Source organism: Pundamilia nyererei, unplaced genomic scaffold, assembly GCF_000239375.1.
Source record: "Pundamilia nyererei isolate P.nyererei 1_Seehausen unplaced genomic scaffold, PunNye1.0 scaffold00161, whole genome shotgun sequence".
Lineage (NCBI taxonomy): Eukaryota > Metazoa > Chordata > Actinopteri > Cichliformes > Cichlidae > Pundamilia > Pundamilia nyererei.
In genome coordinates this window covers 1,027,563-1,042,254 of record NW_005187562.1, presented here as the reverse complement: position 1 = coordinate 1,042,254, position 14,692 = coordinate 1,027,563, and the positions used below count along the sequence as shown (strand labels likewise).

The 14,692-nt window shown below is 41.1% G+C and overlaps 1 protein-coding gene across 4 annotated transcripts in view; it reads right to left on the bottom strand.

Moving 5' to 3' along the window:
- LOC102195543 (estrogen-related receptor gamma) overlaps positions 1 to 14,692 on the bottom strand; it is a 34,533-nt gene that overhangs the window by 19,349 nt on the left and 492 nt on the right. For 2 of the 4 annotated variants that reach the window (XM_005745606.1, XM_005745608.1), the window contains exons 1-2: positions 4,315 to 4,699; positions 2 to 259 (exon numbers count right to left, since the gene is read on the bottom strand). In XM_005745606.1, the coding sequence (XP_005745663.1) occupies positions 2 to 259; positions 4,315 to 4,370 (314 nt within the window). In that variant the 5' untranslated portion in view covers positions 4,371 to 4,699. Of the gene's footprint in view, position 1; positions 260 to 4,314; positions 4,700 to 14,692 lie in introns of those variants that run through there. The other 2 variants (XM_005745607.1, XM_005745609.1) reach the window with 2 other exon arrangements.

Genomic DNA, 14,692 nt, shown 5'->3' with positions numbered 1-14,692 from the left:
CACCAACCTATTTGCTCCTCCATTACTGGCCAACCCCGCTGTGTGACTAAAGAGGCCTGGTGAGTCCTGCCCGTTATTGTGATTGTGGCCTTTGGTGAGAGGACCGTAGCTGGAGTTTGTGTCCGAGGAAGAGCTTCCAGGACTGGGCTGGGCCGGGCTGACATCACCCTGAGAGCTGGGGCTGGGGCTGGAAGGCTCACGCTTTATAGAAGAGGGACAGGTGGGGTCCAAGCCCCTCACTGACATCCTGTCCAGATGCCTGGAGACAAAAAAAAAAGAAAAAAGAATTTAATACATATGATGTGTGTATGCATCTTATTTTAATATATATCTATGTTGGAGAATTTGAAGTCATCTTTATTTAATGAGTCACTTTGATATTGCTATTAATATTTGCAGCTGACCTTCAGGTCGGTGGGCTTTGATTAGTTTTATATTAGTTTTATTAGTTCTGGCATCATCTACACAGATAGCAATCGTGTAATGAATATGCTTGAAATTAATATATGGATTCACATCTCTTCACAAACACAGGTATGTATTTGTTGGCTAAAAGGTTAAAAAAGAGAATGAGAAAGGCCATAGTTTCTGTTGAATACATCAGTTTTTTAATTTCACAAATCCACAACGCTTCAACAACACCACATACCAGTTTCCACATCCGTCCGAGTGTTAGAGAAACCAGCCGTTTGTGATTTCCCCCATATGCAAAGCTGCTGTTCATTACACTGCTTTGTTTTCAGAGAAGCGATTGCTTAAGCAAACCTAGGAAAATAGCTAAACCAGCAATCATCCACACCGTCATGTTCAATCCAAATATACTCACATTCCTTCCACTTTTATTGCCTATTGTCTTCAATCTATTTTCTCTTTGTTTCTCTCATTTACCATATTTGACCTGATAAACTGCCTGAAGCCTACACCAGATACAACAACTGAGCAGGTGTTTTTTGTAAGAAATATAAAGTGGAAAGTACAGCTTTTGTTAGAAGTCAATCCTTAACTAAATGAAAGAATGTATTTATATATTTAAATAAAATCTTTCCATTATTAGTTATATAATAAAAGCTGGAAATAAATCTTCTCCTAGGCCTGCATGTTAAAGTGTGTATCATGGCTCTATTATTGGATTAGGATGTGACCACAACAGACTCTCTGTCACCATGCCGAGGAGAAAAAGCATTTGAAACCAGCTGAAGCGTACAGTAGGCTTGCAGGCATGTGATCTGCGCTCACACACACACACCTGCGCACACGCTCGCTCGCATTGTGGCGTCAGACTTTTGTGCGTGGATGTAAAAATAAAAAACGTAGTCTTCACCGCATACACTTCAGATTCCTACGATCGGGAACACACTACACCTCCTGGCACGCACATTCTTACGGACACATTGTCAAAGCATGTGTCTTCATAAACACCCTAACACTTACATTGCATGCAGCTCTTTGACGCCAGGCCTAACTTCCAAAACAAAAACCCCAAAAAAGAAAACTGCTGTACACACACCCCACACACTATCCGTACATCTCTCCCACTCTATTCTTGGCTTGTTGAGGTTGAGGTCCAATTCAGCCGGTTTCCTGCCATGTAAATCAGCAGCTTCCAATCACAACTTATTTGGTAGGCAAAAAGACTGGCTGCTTTTAACCACCCACTGAGTAAACCATGGCCACGCGCTACTGACCCCTCTACAAGCCCACAAAAACATACACGGACACGCACAGTAAGGCACTGAGCAAGACAACTAAGGTCTTGATAGGAAAACCAAACAACTGTACCAGTGTTATCACAGTGACTGCTGCCTTCAAAGAGCTTGGAAATCAAAGCTCAACTGCTTTGGTGCAGTAGAATAAATCCAAAGTAGCAGAATCAAAAACGTTCGAGCACCAAAAACTGTGGCTGAGCTTTTAACCAAGTTGCCTTCTCTAAATCAAATTACAACCTTTAGAAATACTGTTGCAGTTTGGCAACTTTTGCCCATTTACATATCAGAGTAGCATCGCCGTTCATTTGCGATCCTGTTACTCTTGTCTTCCAGCAGATAAAAAGTCTAGGATACACTCTCCTCTGAGCCCAAGCTGCTTTGCTCTCCCACAGCCACCTGCAGCTGGAAACGACCCCACACGGTGCTGCAGAGTGGAAGAATTTTCACCGCAGTACTTTTCAAAAAAAAGTGCTATTTTTACAATAAAATACTGTTGCTTATGGTGCCTTAAATGTTTAATTTTATCCCTATGATGCCATTTTGCTCCTGCACTCCCCGCCGCTGCATCTCCACCCTCTCCAATCCAATTCAAAGACTATAATAACAGCACAGTGAATAGATTTCAGTCTCCTTTTAAAATGACTCACTGGTAGTCTCAATGGCTATCCATCACAGGTGTCCATATTGCTGTGTCGAGTCCCTGACAGGTACAAAGTGAGATATACTTTGCGCTTTCCCATTATAATGCATCACGGGTGGGGGGGTGGTAGGCATTTTGCTTTCATAATGAAATTGCATTAGAGTGGGGTGATCAGATGTGATGTGATATTCACTCTGACAGATTACTAATCTACAACTCCACATAAAAGCCCATCAAAAAACGGTTGGTGCAGCTTGTACAGCTCAGTGCAGCAGGGACAAATCATTGTGTGTGTGTTTGGTTGGGGTGGGGTATTCAAAGTTATCATACCAGTATCCAAAACAACTCTAACTGCATCTTGGCAACAGCAACAAGAAGACAAAAAGACGGAGAGACCGACAAGAGGCGGGAGGAAATTACACGGGAGGCAGACAGATAGAGGGAGCGTGAAAAAACCAGAGAGGGACGGAGAGAAAAGGGGCAGTCCTGAGGCTCATTAACCTGGGGGGTGTCAAAAGGAAAGGAAAGGAAGGGGTAAGGGAGGGGGGGTACTTTCTTTGAAAAGGAGCAAAGTCATAATGCAGACAACAATGACCCGGCTGCGTGGAGGCAGGGAATGAGATTGAGGGGAAAATAGGGAGGGAAGAAAATCTCAAAAACTGATCACAATACGCTAAGAAAATAGAGCAAAATAGATTTATTTAAAAGCCTCGAAGGAAGAGAAGTCTTTGTTTAATACTATAAAACCTCCCCAAAAACTTCAAGGGCCTGTTGACTAACCTTTTAGCTCCAAACCTTAGGGAGAGCGATTGAGGTCAGCGGGGTCTCAGCAGTGTTTTTATTACTAATGAGCCAGAGATGAGCAGGGATCAGAGGCACCCCGAGTGGCCGTAAGAGCCTTAGTCAGGCTTTGGATGAAGCACAGAGATGCGGCACCCGTGGCTGGAGCTTGGGTCGGCGGGAAACATGGATCGCGTGCCATTCACAGGGATCATCTGCGGCCGCCATCACCTTTTCTAACGTTCCTTATCCGGTTGCTTGTGTCACAAACAATCAGGGAAACAGCGCACTCACATGTCTGCTAGATTTCTGTCTTCGTTCCCGCGCTCTCCCGAGGAATCTTACTCTAAATCCCCAAACATTCTATCACATTGATTACGCCGCCGTGATGATAATGAACCATTTTTTTGTGTTTCTGTTTGTGATTACAGACAAAACAAGCAATCAAAAAAAAAAAAACCCAGCAAACTCGCAATCAAACAGCTGCTTGATTTTTCTTTTCCCATTTGCATTGTTCTTGTGGAGGATTTTTACCAGCCTTGGGTGACACAAGCCACCACTAGTTACCTCTAACCTGGCCTTGCCTGCTTACCCTCACTATCAACAAACAAACAATGAACAATGGCTACTGTGATCAATCCAAACAAACCTTCACACTCATAAAAGTTTGATCTCAACGTACCCAAGGCACATAAAACGTTAATGAAAGTGTTCAAAGAGCAAGAGCTGGAAAGGACTGCAGGCCTAAATTAACATGAATGTGAACTCAAATATTTACACAACATCATGTCAAAAGAAGACAAGATGACACAGATAAGGCTGTGTGTGTGTGCTGATGTGTATTCTTCTGAACAGAACAATGGGAACAAGGTAAATGATCAAGACAAGATGAGCAACTTCTTTTTCTTTAAAGGTGGCGTAAACAGTGATGATGCTGCACCACAGAAAACACTTTTTTAACCCCCTCCCCCCGTCACCCTCTGCAATAAAGATTGTCACAGGCCACGTCTGTTTTGCAATAATGATTTGAGTATATCGCAAATACAGAGAAACAGTGAGTCAGTCGATGTGATGAAGCAGCTGTCAAGTATGGCGTGAACACAATCTTGGCTTCATCTGCACTTTGTACTGTTTGAGAGGACACCCTTCAGGTTCTGTGGAGTCATTCTGCTATAAGACAGTACTTACTCTGTGTTAGAGTGGTAGGTGAAACACTCCGGGAGGTAGAGGTCGACTAAATCCATGTGAACTCTGTCACCATGCTCTGAAGAGGAGGAAATGTTCTGTCCAGGGACGTCTGCTTCTGCCCGCCTCCTCCACCTTCCCTGGATCTGTCCTGTCCTTCTGCTCGACAGCTTTTATGCGCTATTATCTATCACTGCACCGTTTCTCACTTTCTATATATTCGGCCTCAAAAGTTTGTCTCCATCTACTGCCTTTCCCTCTATTGTATCACACTATCAGCTCCACTCATTCTCCCTGCGTCTGTATTCCTGTCACTCACTCTTCTCACCAACAGCCTCTGGCTGCCTTTGAAGTCCTGACTGTTGTGACTGGAAGCTGTGTGTGACAAGGGTCTCCAAGTAAAAGCCGGCCCTCAAGAACACCCAGCCACACAATTTGAATGGCCATCCCCCAGAAGGTTGAGCTTGCAACTGATTGGCTGCCCTCTAAGCCAATGAGAGACATGGCTACTGGGGCAGGTGGATAAATGGAGAGGATGACTTTAACATGTTTTAGTTATGAGAAAAATCCAAATATGTAACAGGTATTATTTACTGTTGTATTGCTACTTTAGATTAAAAAGACACTAAATATATCACAAATCTCTTAATATGCATATTAGTGTACATCTTATGGGATAATCTTTATATGGTTCTCTCAAAGCATCGTAACAACAACAACTACAGACAACTACAGGACATTTAAATTGCAATTCAATAGTGTGTGTCCAGTTTCTGCAGCTTATCAGATATATTTAGTCTAATTTGGTTTGAAGTTAGAATGAAAGAACTATGATCAGTAGTTGGTTTATATTTTAAGCAAAAACCTTATATACATATTGAATATTTCTAGGTTCAGGAAATAAGAAGTAAACCAACACTGAAAATGATTTTTAGATGCTGCATTACTCATATCCATTTAAAAAAAAAAAATCTATAACACAGTAGGTGTTACCAGCCATGTAAAATAATTTCTAAATGCTGAGCTGAAAAATGTCTTCATTCCCCTCCATCAATCAAAACAGGCGGCGCAATAAACAAATATATGAATGTCTACTCACACAAAGACATTTGCACGATTTCTACCTTGGCCTTAACTGACTTACTGCTGTTCTAATGAGCTATACCTGGAAGCCTAACGTGATGGCTTTTGCTCGCTAAGCACATGTGCATACAAGATAAGGAAACACAGTAGTTGTCCAGCACAGCAAAAGGCAAAGTTAAAGGATTATATGGTTAAAAGAAACAACACAGCACAGTAAATACAAGAAGAGATTTAACAAAAAAACAAAGTATCTCGACGTTAATGTCAGTGCTCTGATCATGTAAAGTTGTGGTCAGAAATTTACATATACTCATCATCGGCATGAATGTCGTGGTAATTTACTGTTCTTTGTCCCAGTTGGAACAGGTGGCTTTAGTGAACAAGTTTTAACTTATTTTCTATAATACACAGAGGGTCAAAAGTATACATCTCTTTTAACTTGACAAGGCCTTGTTAACATCTTGTTAGCGATCATGATTGACTATAGCCGAAAAGGATTTGTTTGACAGCACTCATTGGATCGACCTATACCCAGAATGATGGGAAAGTCCAAGGAACTCGGGAAAATCTAAGACTGAGTACTTGTAGATTTACACAAGGTGGGAAGATTTCTTAGAGCCATTTCTAAACTGCAAATTCCAAGATCATCAGTGCAAACAATTTTATGCAAGTACAGATTATTTGGCAACACTTTGTCAAGGTCAGAGGACCCAAACTGTCACCCTCAGATGAGAGGAAATTGGATAGGATGTTCAGAAACAACCCAACAAAGCTTAAGCCTCCCATGAACTGGAAACTCCTTGAACCCCAGTGTCACCCTATACAGTGGAGTGCCATTACCATTGACTGAGAGGATACCGACCGAGAAAGAAGCCACCGCTCCAAAATTGACACCTTAAAGCTCAACTGAAATTTTGCAGGTACCCACATAGTCAAATGGCTTCTGGAGAAAAGTTTTATGGTTAGACAAGAAAAAGATTGAGCCATTTGACTACAGTGACAAGAGGTATGCTTGGTGAGGTGAGGCGAGGTGAGGCTTTCAAACATAAGAACACTGTACCAGCTGTCAAGCATGCTGGTGGTAGTATCACGCCCTGGTGCCAGTTGTTTCGGTGCCAGTGGTACTGGTACACTGCACAAAATGGATTTAATAATGAAAGACGACTATCTGCAAATTCTTCAAGTTCAGCTCAATTCAACAGCTAGAAACCTGGACACAGTTTAGTCCAACAGGACACACATCAAAACTTGTTTTGCAATGGATAAAGCAGGCTAACATTAAGCTTCTGAAAAGGCATTGCCAAAGCCCTGACCTCAACTACGTTGGAAATTTGTGGACTATGCTCGAAAGCTGGGTTTGTGCCAGAAAACCAATCAATTTAAATGAACTCTACCAATCCTGCCAAGACGACTGATCAAATATCCAGCCAGAATTATGCCAAAAGTTGGGTAGTGGCTACAAATAGCATCTGATCAAGCTGTAACTTGTTAAGGGAAATTTAAGCAGATATGTTTATATACTTATTAAAAATCATCATAAATCATTCCAAAAAGTACCATGACATTCATGCTCACAATGAGTGTAAACTACCCACCACAAGTACAGGATGTAGCATGATGCTATGTCAGAAATCCAACACAACTTTGCTTTATATTGTAAGTTTCTGCACAATACAATAATCAAAGTAATAAAACAGTCAGTCCTCTAATGAATCCTGCCATTCGTCCTGAGAGAGTGAAGCTACTCTAAGTAGCTCAAGGGTTAGATGGGTCTTAGGCAACGCGTGGTAACTACATCCTAATCCACTTTAATGACAAAAACACACATGAAGGGGTCAACAAAAATCCCTCTATGTGAAGACACACAAGCACACGTGTACACGCAGACATCTGCCATGTAGTGTGTTTGGTTATGCTGCGAGAGACAGATTTACTCACAGTCAGTGTAATCGGTGTTAAAATCAAAACATGTAATTTTAACATTGTAGTGTATTATACCGTGTGACCACATGGTTCCAGTTCTATCTGAATTAACATAGGACACAATAAGTTTCCTGTGGCAACAATGCAGCAGTTTAATGTTTTCCACCGATGCACAACACAGGTGTTGAACATGCATTTTACTTTTTCAGACCAGCTGATCTGACCTTTAGGTTTGAAAGGAAGAAACAACACAAACCCTTGGCCCATCTCGTCTTCTCTGATCGTCATGATGTCGTGTTAATGCTCTGAGCCAACCCCCTGCTAAACTTCCACAGGAATGAAATCACCTGCGCTAATCTGTAGCTCAGATAAAAGGCCAGACAGCAGACTGCACGGAGTGGGACTTTATCTCATTATGCACCACATGAAACACCCAGCCAACACGAACACACTCTGCATTAAAGCAGCCTCATACACAGATATGTGTAAACAAACATATCAATGCAAGCGCATGCAAACACAAAGGGGAAAGTACATAAGAAAACCTGTGAAGGATAAAGAGTGTGATTTCCAACGTAGACAATTTTATCACAACCATAAAACACAAAAACCCAGACAAGTATCACGAGTCACATCTCCTTAAAGCTGATGTAAGAGATAAAACATTTTTACGCTGAGAAATTATCTTCTATAAACCATTTAGGAAACTTAGAGTTGACATTAAAATGATTTTTATCTGTTTAGTTTGGCTCAGAAAGGGTCAAGATTTTTTTTTCCCATATAATAAATGCAGAAGAATGAAAAGTTCAGGTTGAAATTAAACAACAGATTAATTATTTTATCAGCAGTTAATATTTTCCTTGGCAACAGCCGAGCATTCTCGAGACACTCAACAACAATAGTAGGGTTTGCCTGAGCCAAGTCATAGCGGCGTCAATTGAACCACTTGAAAGAGAAATGTTCAGATAATTTCCTTATGACTTTGTGCCACTGTATGAAAAGGTGCTGTTTGTTCACTTTGCAGTTGATGTTTTTAAGTTAGACAGATAAGATGTGGCACTCATTAACTTCAGTCAGTTGGCTGAAAAATTACAATCAAACAGGTTTAAAGTAAGTTCTCATTCAGACAGCAAGTATTACATATTTCAAAGGTAAAAGAATATGTAAGCAGCCGACCTTTCCTCTGTAAATTGTAAAAACTTACCGTTAACTTTTTTAACTAATTGAAAATCTTATTCTATACGGTATTTGTCCAAACTCTTTTTAAAACTACACAAGTATACAACCCATTTAAAACATTCACCGGTCAGTCTATTGAGTACACCTGTGCAACTGCTTGCTAACACAAATATCTGACCAGTCAGTCACAATGGCAGCAACTCAATGCATTTAGCTTTGTAGACATGGTCAGGACAAGCTGCTGAAGCTCAAACTGAGTATCAGGATGGAGAAGAAAGGTCATTTACATGACTTTGAATGTGGCATAGTCTGAGTATTTCAGAAACTGATTAGTTACTGGGATTTTCCCCAAAACAACAATCTATACAGTTTCAAAAGTCTTAAAAAAAAAAGAAAGAAAGAATGAAAGAAAGAAAGAAAATATCCAGTGAGCAGAAGTCTTTAGGTTTAAAAAATCCCTTCTCAGAGGTCAGAGGAGAATGGCCAGACTGTTTGAACTGATAGTAAGACAACAGTAACTCAAAATAACTACTCATTACAACCGAGGTATACAGAAGACCATCTCTGCAAGCACAATAAACTTAATATAGATGCGGATGGGCTGCGGAAGCAGTAAAAACCACACTAGTTGGCACTTCTGTCATATAAGAACAGTGGTTTAGACACTATAACCCACCTGAGTGTTGTTAATGACCATGTCCATCCTTTTATGACCACAGCGTCATATCGGCTCATATCATCTTAAACGGGTTTCTTGAATATGAAAATGAGTTCACTGTACTCAAATAACATCGGCAGTCACCAGAATCCAATCTAATAGAGCAAATTTTGGAAGTGGTTGTCATGGATGTGAAGCAACTGTGTGATGTTATCTGTGGACCAAAATCTCTGAGCAATGTTTCTAGCACTTTTGTCAAAAAGTCAAAAGGGGATCCAGCCTCTTACTAGCAAGGTGTACCTAACAAAGTGGCCAGCGATTGCATTTGAGTGTGCTTCATTTGAAAAGGGGTTTCTTTTTTGGCCAGAAAAAATGAATTATTTTCATATACACACATATATATCTCCAAAGCTATCCCCATTGCTCTCAGTTGTACTTTTAAGCTTTTATTAGCAAATGTTAGCACACAGAAGCTAAACATACCATCTTTTTCATAACCACCAGGCTCTTTCTCTGCATAAACTGTTTTGGTTGTTCATTTTCAGCTAAACTGTGGCAATTTAAGAGTTAGAAGGTATGCTCACCGGAAGTGACCGTGCAGTTTCACCATCAGATCCACCCTTTGATCATTAGTCCTATTTCAAAGCAGCAAGATGGTGAAAACAGCTGGAGGCTTCATAAAGGGACATTTAGGTGGGTTATTCCATCAGCATCAAGGCTAATTTATCAGTTTCTCGCCCTCGGGCTATTATAGCTGTCAACTTATATTCCATTGAGGCATCAATATTAATAAACCACATCAATGTAGTCTATGATTCATCAGCTAGTTAAAAAACTAACTATTAGCCAGGATTTAAACAAGAAGTGACTAACAAAATTTAACTAATTTTTTTTTGGACCCATTTGCCAATTTTGGCCCCTTTTTAACTATTTAAACAAAAACAAACAACAAATGACAAAACCTGACACTGAATAACAAACCAACTGGACAAACTTGGACAACGACATGAATGGAAGCAAACTGCAGCAAATGAAACCAAACACGCTGGGCTGCAGTTAAACATCAAAAGTATTTTTACACTGCTGAGCCTGAGCCGACGACAGGAGCTCAATATCTGCTCTGGAGGGATGCTGCATGTAACAAAGCACCCAGCTGTCAGGTATTGACCCCTCACACCAGATGCATCCAGTTTGTCTGAGAAACACGAAAAAGTATGGGTTAAACAGGCACACTGCATATGTGTGTATGCATGTTCTTCCCAAAAATCACAGCCACCGTCTCTCAGCCTCTGGGTCCAGCTGTCGCATTGACTTCCAAAACTGGACAGTCACTCTTCAGCTCCAAACCCCTCCGTCATGCACATTAGCATCAGCCCTCAGATCTAGTGAGTGTAATCTACTTAGTTTATATCTGACTCACAGTCATCCATCAATTACTGAGACAGTGGGAAAGACTATTGACACTGTGTGCAAACCCTGATGTCCCGCTGCTCCGACACAGCACCTCTCCGGCGCTTAAATGGGAGAGACGCATGAAAGTCAAAGGAGAGAAAGACAAAAGAAATAAGACTGAAAACAAATAAAGGAAACTGCAATGATAGCTCTGCCATGTGCTTTGTCGTTGGGTACCTTTAAATAGATGAATGGAAGGGAAATGATACATAAAATGACAGATTAAGTGGCAGATGAGCATTTGGAATCGGATCACTTTCCCTGTATTGATCTGTGGTACACTGCATAGGGATCAGAGGTCACACACACAAACGCATACATACATACATACACGCGCACACAGGCTTATGCCAGAAACCTGAGAAAGCCTCTGGGAGAAGCTAAAGCAACTATAGAAATGTCACTTAGAGCTGCTAGAACCTGCTGCAGCTATCCTTAGTGGGTCAGTGGTCTTGAAATGTTTGTTTTTTTTCACTTATCTGGAGATGTTAAGTCCCTCTGGGAGGGTGGAGGGGGTGAGCCGTTCTGGGAAACATACACAGGAAAGCTTTCAGGAAGGCAGGATTTCATTAGGACTCATTTAAGAGTATTTTATGAATATTTGAGACCAAACGCACTGAGTAAGGGCTCGTGTTATTGGTTAAATGAATTGACTAGATTACCCCCTAGTGGAGGGATTGTGTGTGACATTTATAAAACGGGACACTGCTTTTAGCTGAACAAGTTTGATAAGGGATGATTATTCGAAAGCACCGTCAAGGTCCATCGAGGCGCGAGCTCAAAGTCAAATACGTCACTGGTCCGCCGTCCCGTCACCGTGCCATGTTGTCTTCTGGCAGGAGCCCATCTGGAGGTTCTTAGGGTGATTATGTAACCGAGCTTCTTCTAACAACATAATGTGGATTACTACAGCAAGTACCCTTTCATATTCTCAACAAGCAGCAGCCTATTGGATTAACTGCTCAGCTTCTGGCCTGTGGTCAGCCGCCTCTGTTTCTGTGCGCTTTCCGCTGAAAGGGGAAGAAAACAGAAAAAAACAAAAAAACAAGAACATCTCCCGTCTCTTCTCCTTCGCTGTACGTAATGCCCTTGAGCCTCGAGTCCTCCTGTGCATATTGTCGAGGAGGTTTGGTGCATAGCGTCATTTAGAAGTTACTTGACGTCTTCTCTAAATAAAGTATGCTTGGATTTCATTTACTTAATATGATCATTATTGAAATTCTGTCCTTGGAGATTGATTCTCCTCTTTTTCTCTGTGTTTTTTTTAAACCAGCACCACAAAACCAAAAAGCTTAAAGTAATTAAATAGATTAAGTAGGGAAAGCTTAATTCAGAAAACGTACCCACTTGAGTATTTGGAGTTTCTGCATTTTCTTTCTTACTTTTTAAGTTAATAAACTTTTTTTTGGAAACTTGAACTTGAACTATTTAACTCTCATCCTACTGACACATTTAAATCACATGGACAACCAACCTATCTCTTGCTATAGCATTATTAGCTATATGATTAATTTCATCTAAAGGAAAAAAAATAGATTGTTACTTTTGCAAAATTACAATTAGCTTCCATATTTCATTGACCAAAAATCGAAACCTTTCTTTAATATAACTTGCAGCTTATATCCATGTTATTACTTTAAAGCTTATTTACCATCTTTTGACTCTGGTATCAATTTCAAGTGAACATTATTTGTGTTGTATTTAAGTACACCAGTCATTTTGACCCGAATCAAAAATGAAAATAACGCACACAATGAGCCGGCTCCGAGACTTCATTTCTCCAGCTTGTCGTGGGTCTGCCTCGGGGCCTCTTCCAGGACATGCCTGAAACATCTTACCTAGAAGGCGTCCTAGCCGGATGCCAGAACCACCTCAGTTGATTCTATTTGATTAAGAGGTGTAGCGGATCTTCTCAGAGTCTGTCACTTGTAACTGTAATCTTATTTTTTTCAGTCACTACCCACAGCTGACAGCCATGGGTGAGGGTGGAAATGTCGATCAGCCAGCCAGCTTCACTATCAGCTCTTCCTTTACTGTAACGGGCAGAAAACAGAGTCTACTACAGCAGAGGAGGGCAGATTGATAGATTGACCATTGTGAGGGGATTGATACTTTGTTTCTATCCTGTAAGTTCACTATGTAGTGAACTGTGTTATAATGGTGAAGTTCTTTAGAAATGAAAAATGTTCCTCAAACGTGCAGCATGTTCTGCACCAATATACCACTTCCCTCTTCTCTTACTCATATATATATGTAAATATCCACTTAGGACAGCAATTTATTCCTGACCCATAGTGGACACTCCACCCTTTTCTAGCTGAGGACCATGGCCTCAGACTTGCAGGTGCTAATTCTCATCACGTCTCCTTCACACTCATATACAAACTGCTGTAGGGCAAGCTGGAGGTCATCGTCCAATGAAGCCAACAGAACCACATCATCTGCAAAAAGCAAAGACATGTTCTGACAACTTTCTGTGTGAAACCATGAAGGTGATGAATGCGGTGATGGAGTCTTTCCTGTTTAAAATGCCCGACAGAGTACCATGACCCCCAACTGCATGCTGTATTTTGCTTTAATTCAGGACCCATGGCAAATATGACCTGTGAATAACTAGCTTCATTTATTAGAACTGCATAGATGGATTTGCATAGATGGCAGAACTAATGTGGCATCATTAGGATCAAATTCACTGACAAAGCCATAAAACATTAGAATGATAGAAAAGAAAACAAGCCTGTGAGATATGACAAAAAAAGAGAATAAAATACGACCACAAAATGCATAAAGTTCATTCAAAATGCATAATTTCAGTGTGATAATAACAATAATAACAAGAAGATGGTAAGGAAAGCTTCAAAATGCTTTCTCAGTCTGACATTGTCGACATTCAAATTGTTATTAGGAGTAATGTTAGTCTAGAAGACTATTATACATGTAGTCCTACATTGTTACTAATGTAATCAAGAAAGGCAGAAGAAAGGGAGTAAAAGCAGGCTAATCTTACCTGTTTATATCCCCGAGCCTTTCCTTTAGTAGAGTTTTAAAGTGCAAGATTTTTGCATGTATTTTCACTGTTCTATTGGTACTTTTACTCAAGAGTATTATCTTTGTCATTGGTGCTTTTTCACAAGTTGTTAACCCTCCTTTACACACATGCACAGACACGGTTATCCGACCGGTCTCTGGTGAGGATCCACTGATGTGGGACCGGGGCGCATTAAATCCTGGGAATCAGCATCTCACACACCTAATGCTGATGTCAGGAATTATTATAAACATTTCACATACCCACACACACACACAAACATACACAGAAACACCATGCAGCCCATCTCATCATCTCACTTACATCTCCACAGGTGGCAAATTTTACCCTCGAGCTCAATGTCAGCATGTCTGCATAAACAAATCAACGCAAAACGCACATAGAGTGAAAGAGCTTATCCTGTCACGTTATCTGTTTTTTTCCCATCTACCACAGCTTTATGAATTCACCCTCTGGCTCTCCGTCTATCTGCCCATCCGCCTCAAACCCAGCCAAACCCATTTTATCAGCAGCTCCACAGGTGAGCCCCGTCTCATTTCACAACGGTGTCTCGTACCACGTCGAGCTAATGCCAGGTCTCTTCGTTCAGTTATTTCACCTCCTTCCCTCTTCACACTGTGCTTCTGTTCTTTCTTTCCCCTTATACACCTCTGGTATATTTCAGCTTTTGAGGTGAGATGTGACACAATTAAACGTCTCCCCTTCCTGCCCAACTCTTTCACCAGGCATCGGGGGTGGGGTCCTTGCGGTGACCCCACCTTCCGGTCATCCCCTCAGCCTGTTAGCCCGCTCAGCACAGCGCACTTAATCCCGGCCGTGCCAAGGTAGACCAGTCAAAATGTAATTTTCTGCAAGATTACACATGATAATGACTCGCTTTGGAGGGCCGCCATAAATAATGACTTCCAATTATAGATGCATAACTATCGATCTGTCAACAGAAGCACCGAGGAAGAAGAGAGAAGCCCGGGGGTTGGGTGGTGGTGGTGGTGGGGGCAGAGCTGGACAGATGTTGTGTTTACTGACATTTTTTTTTT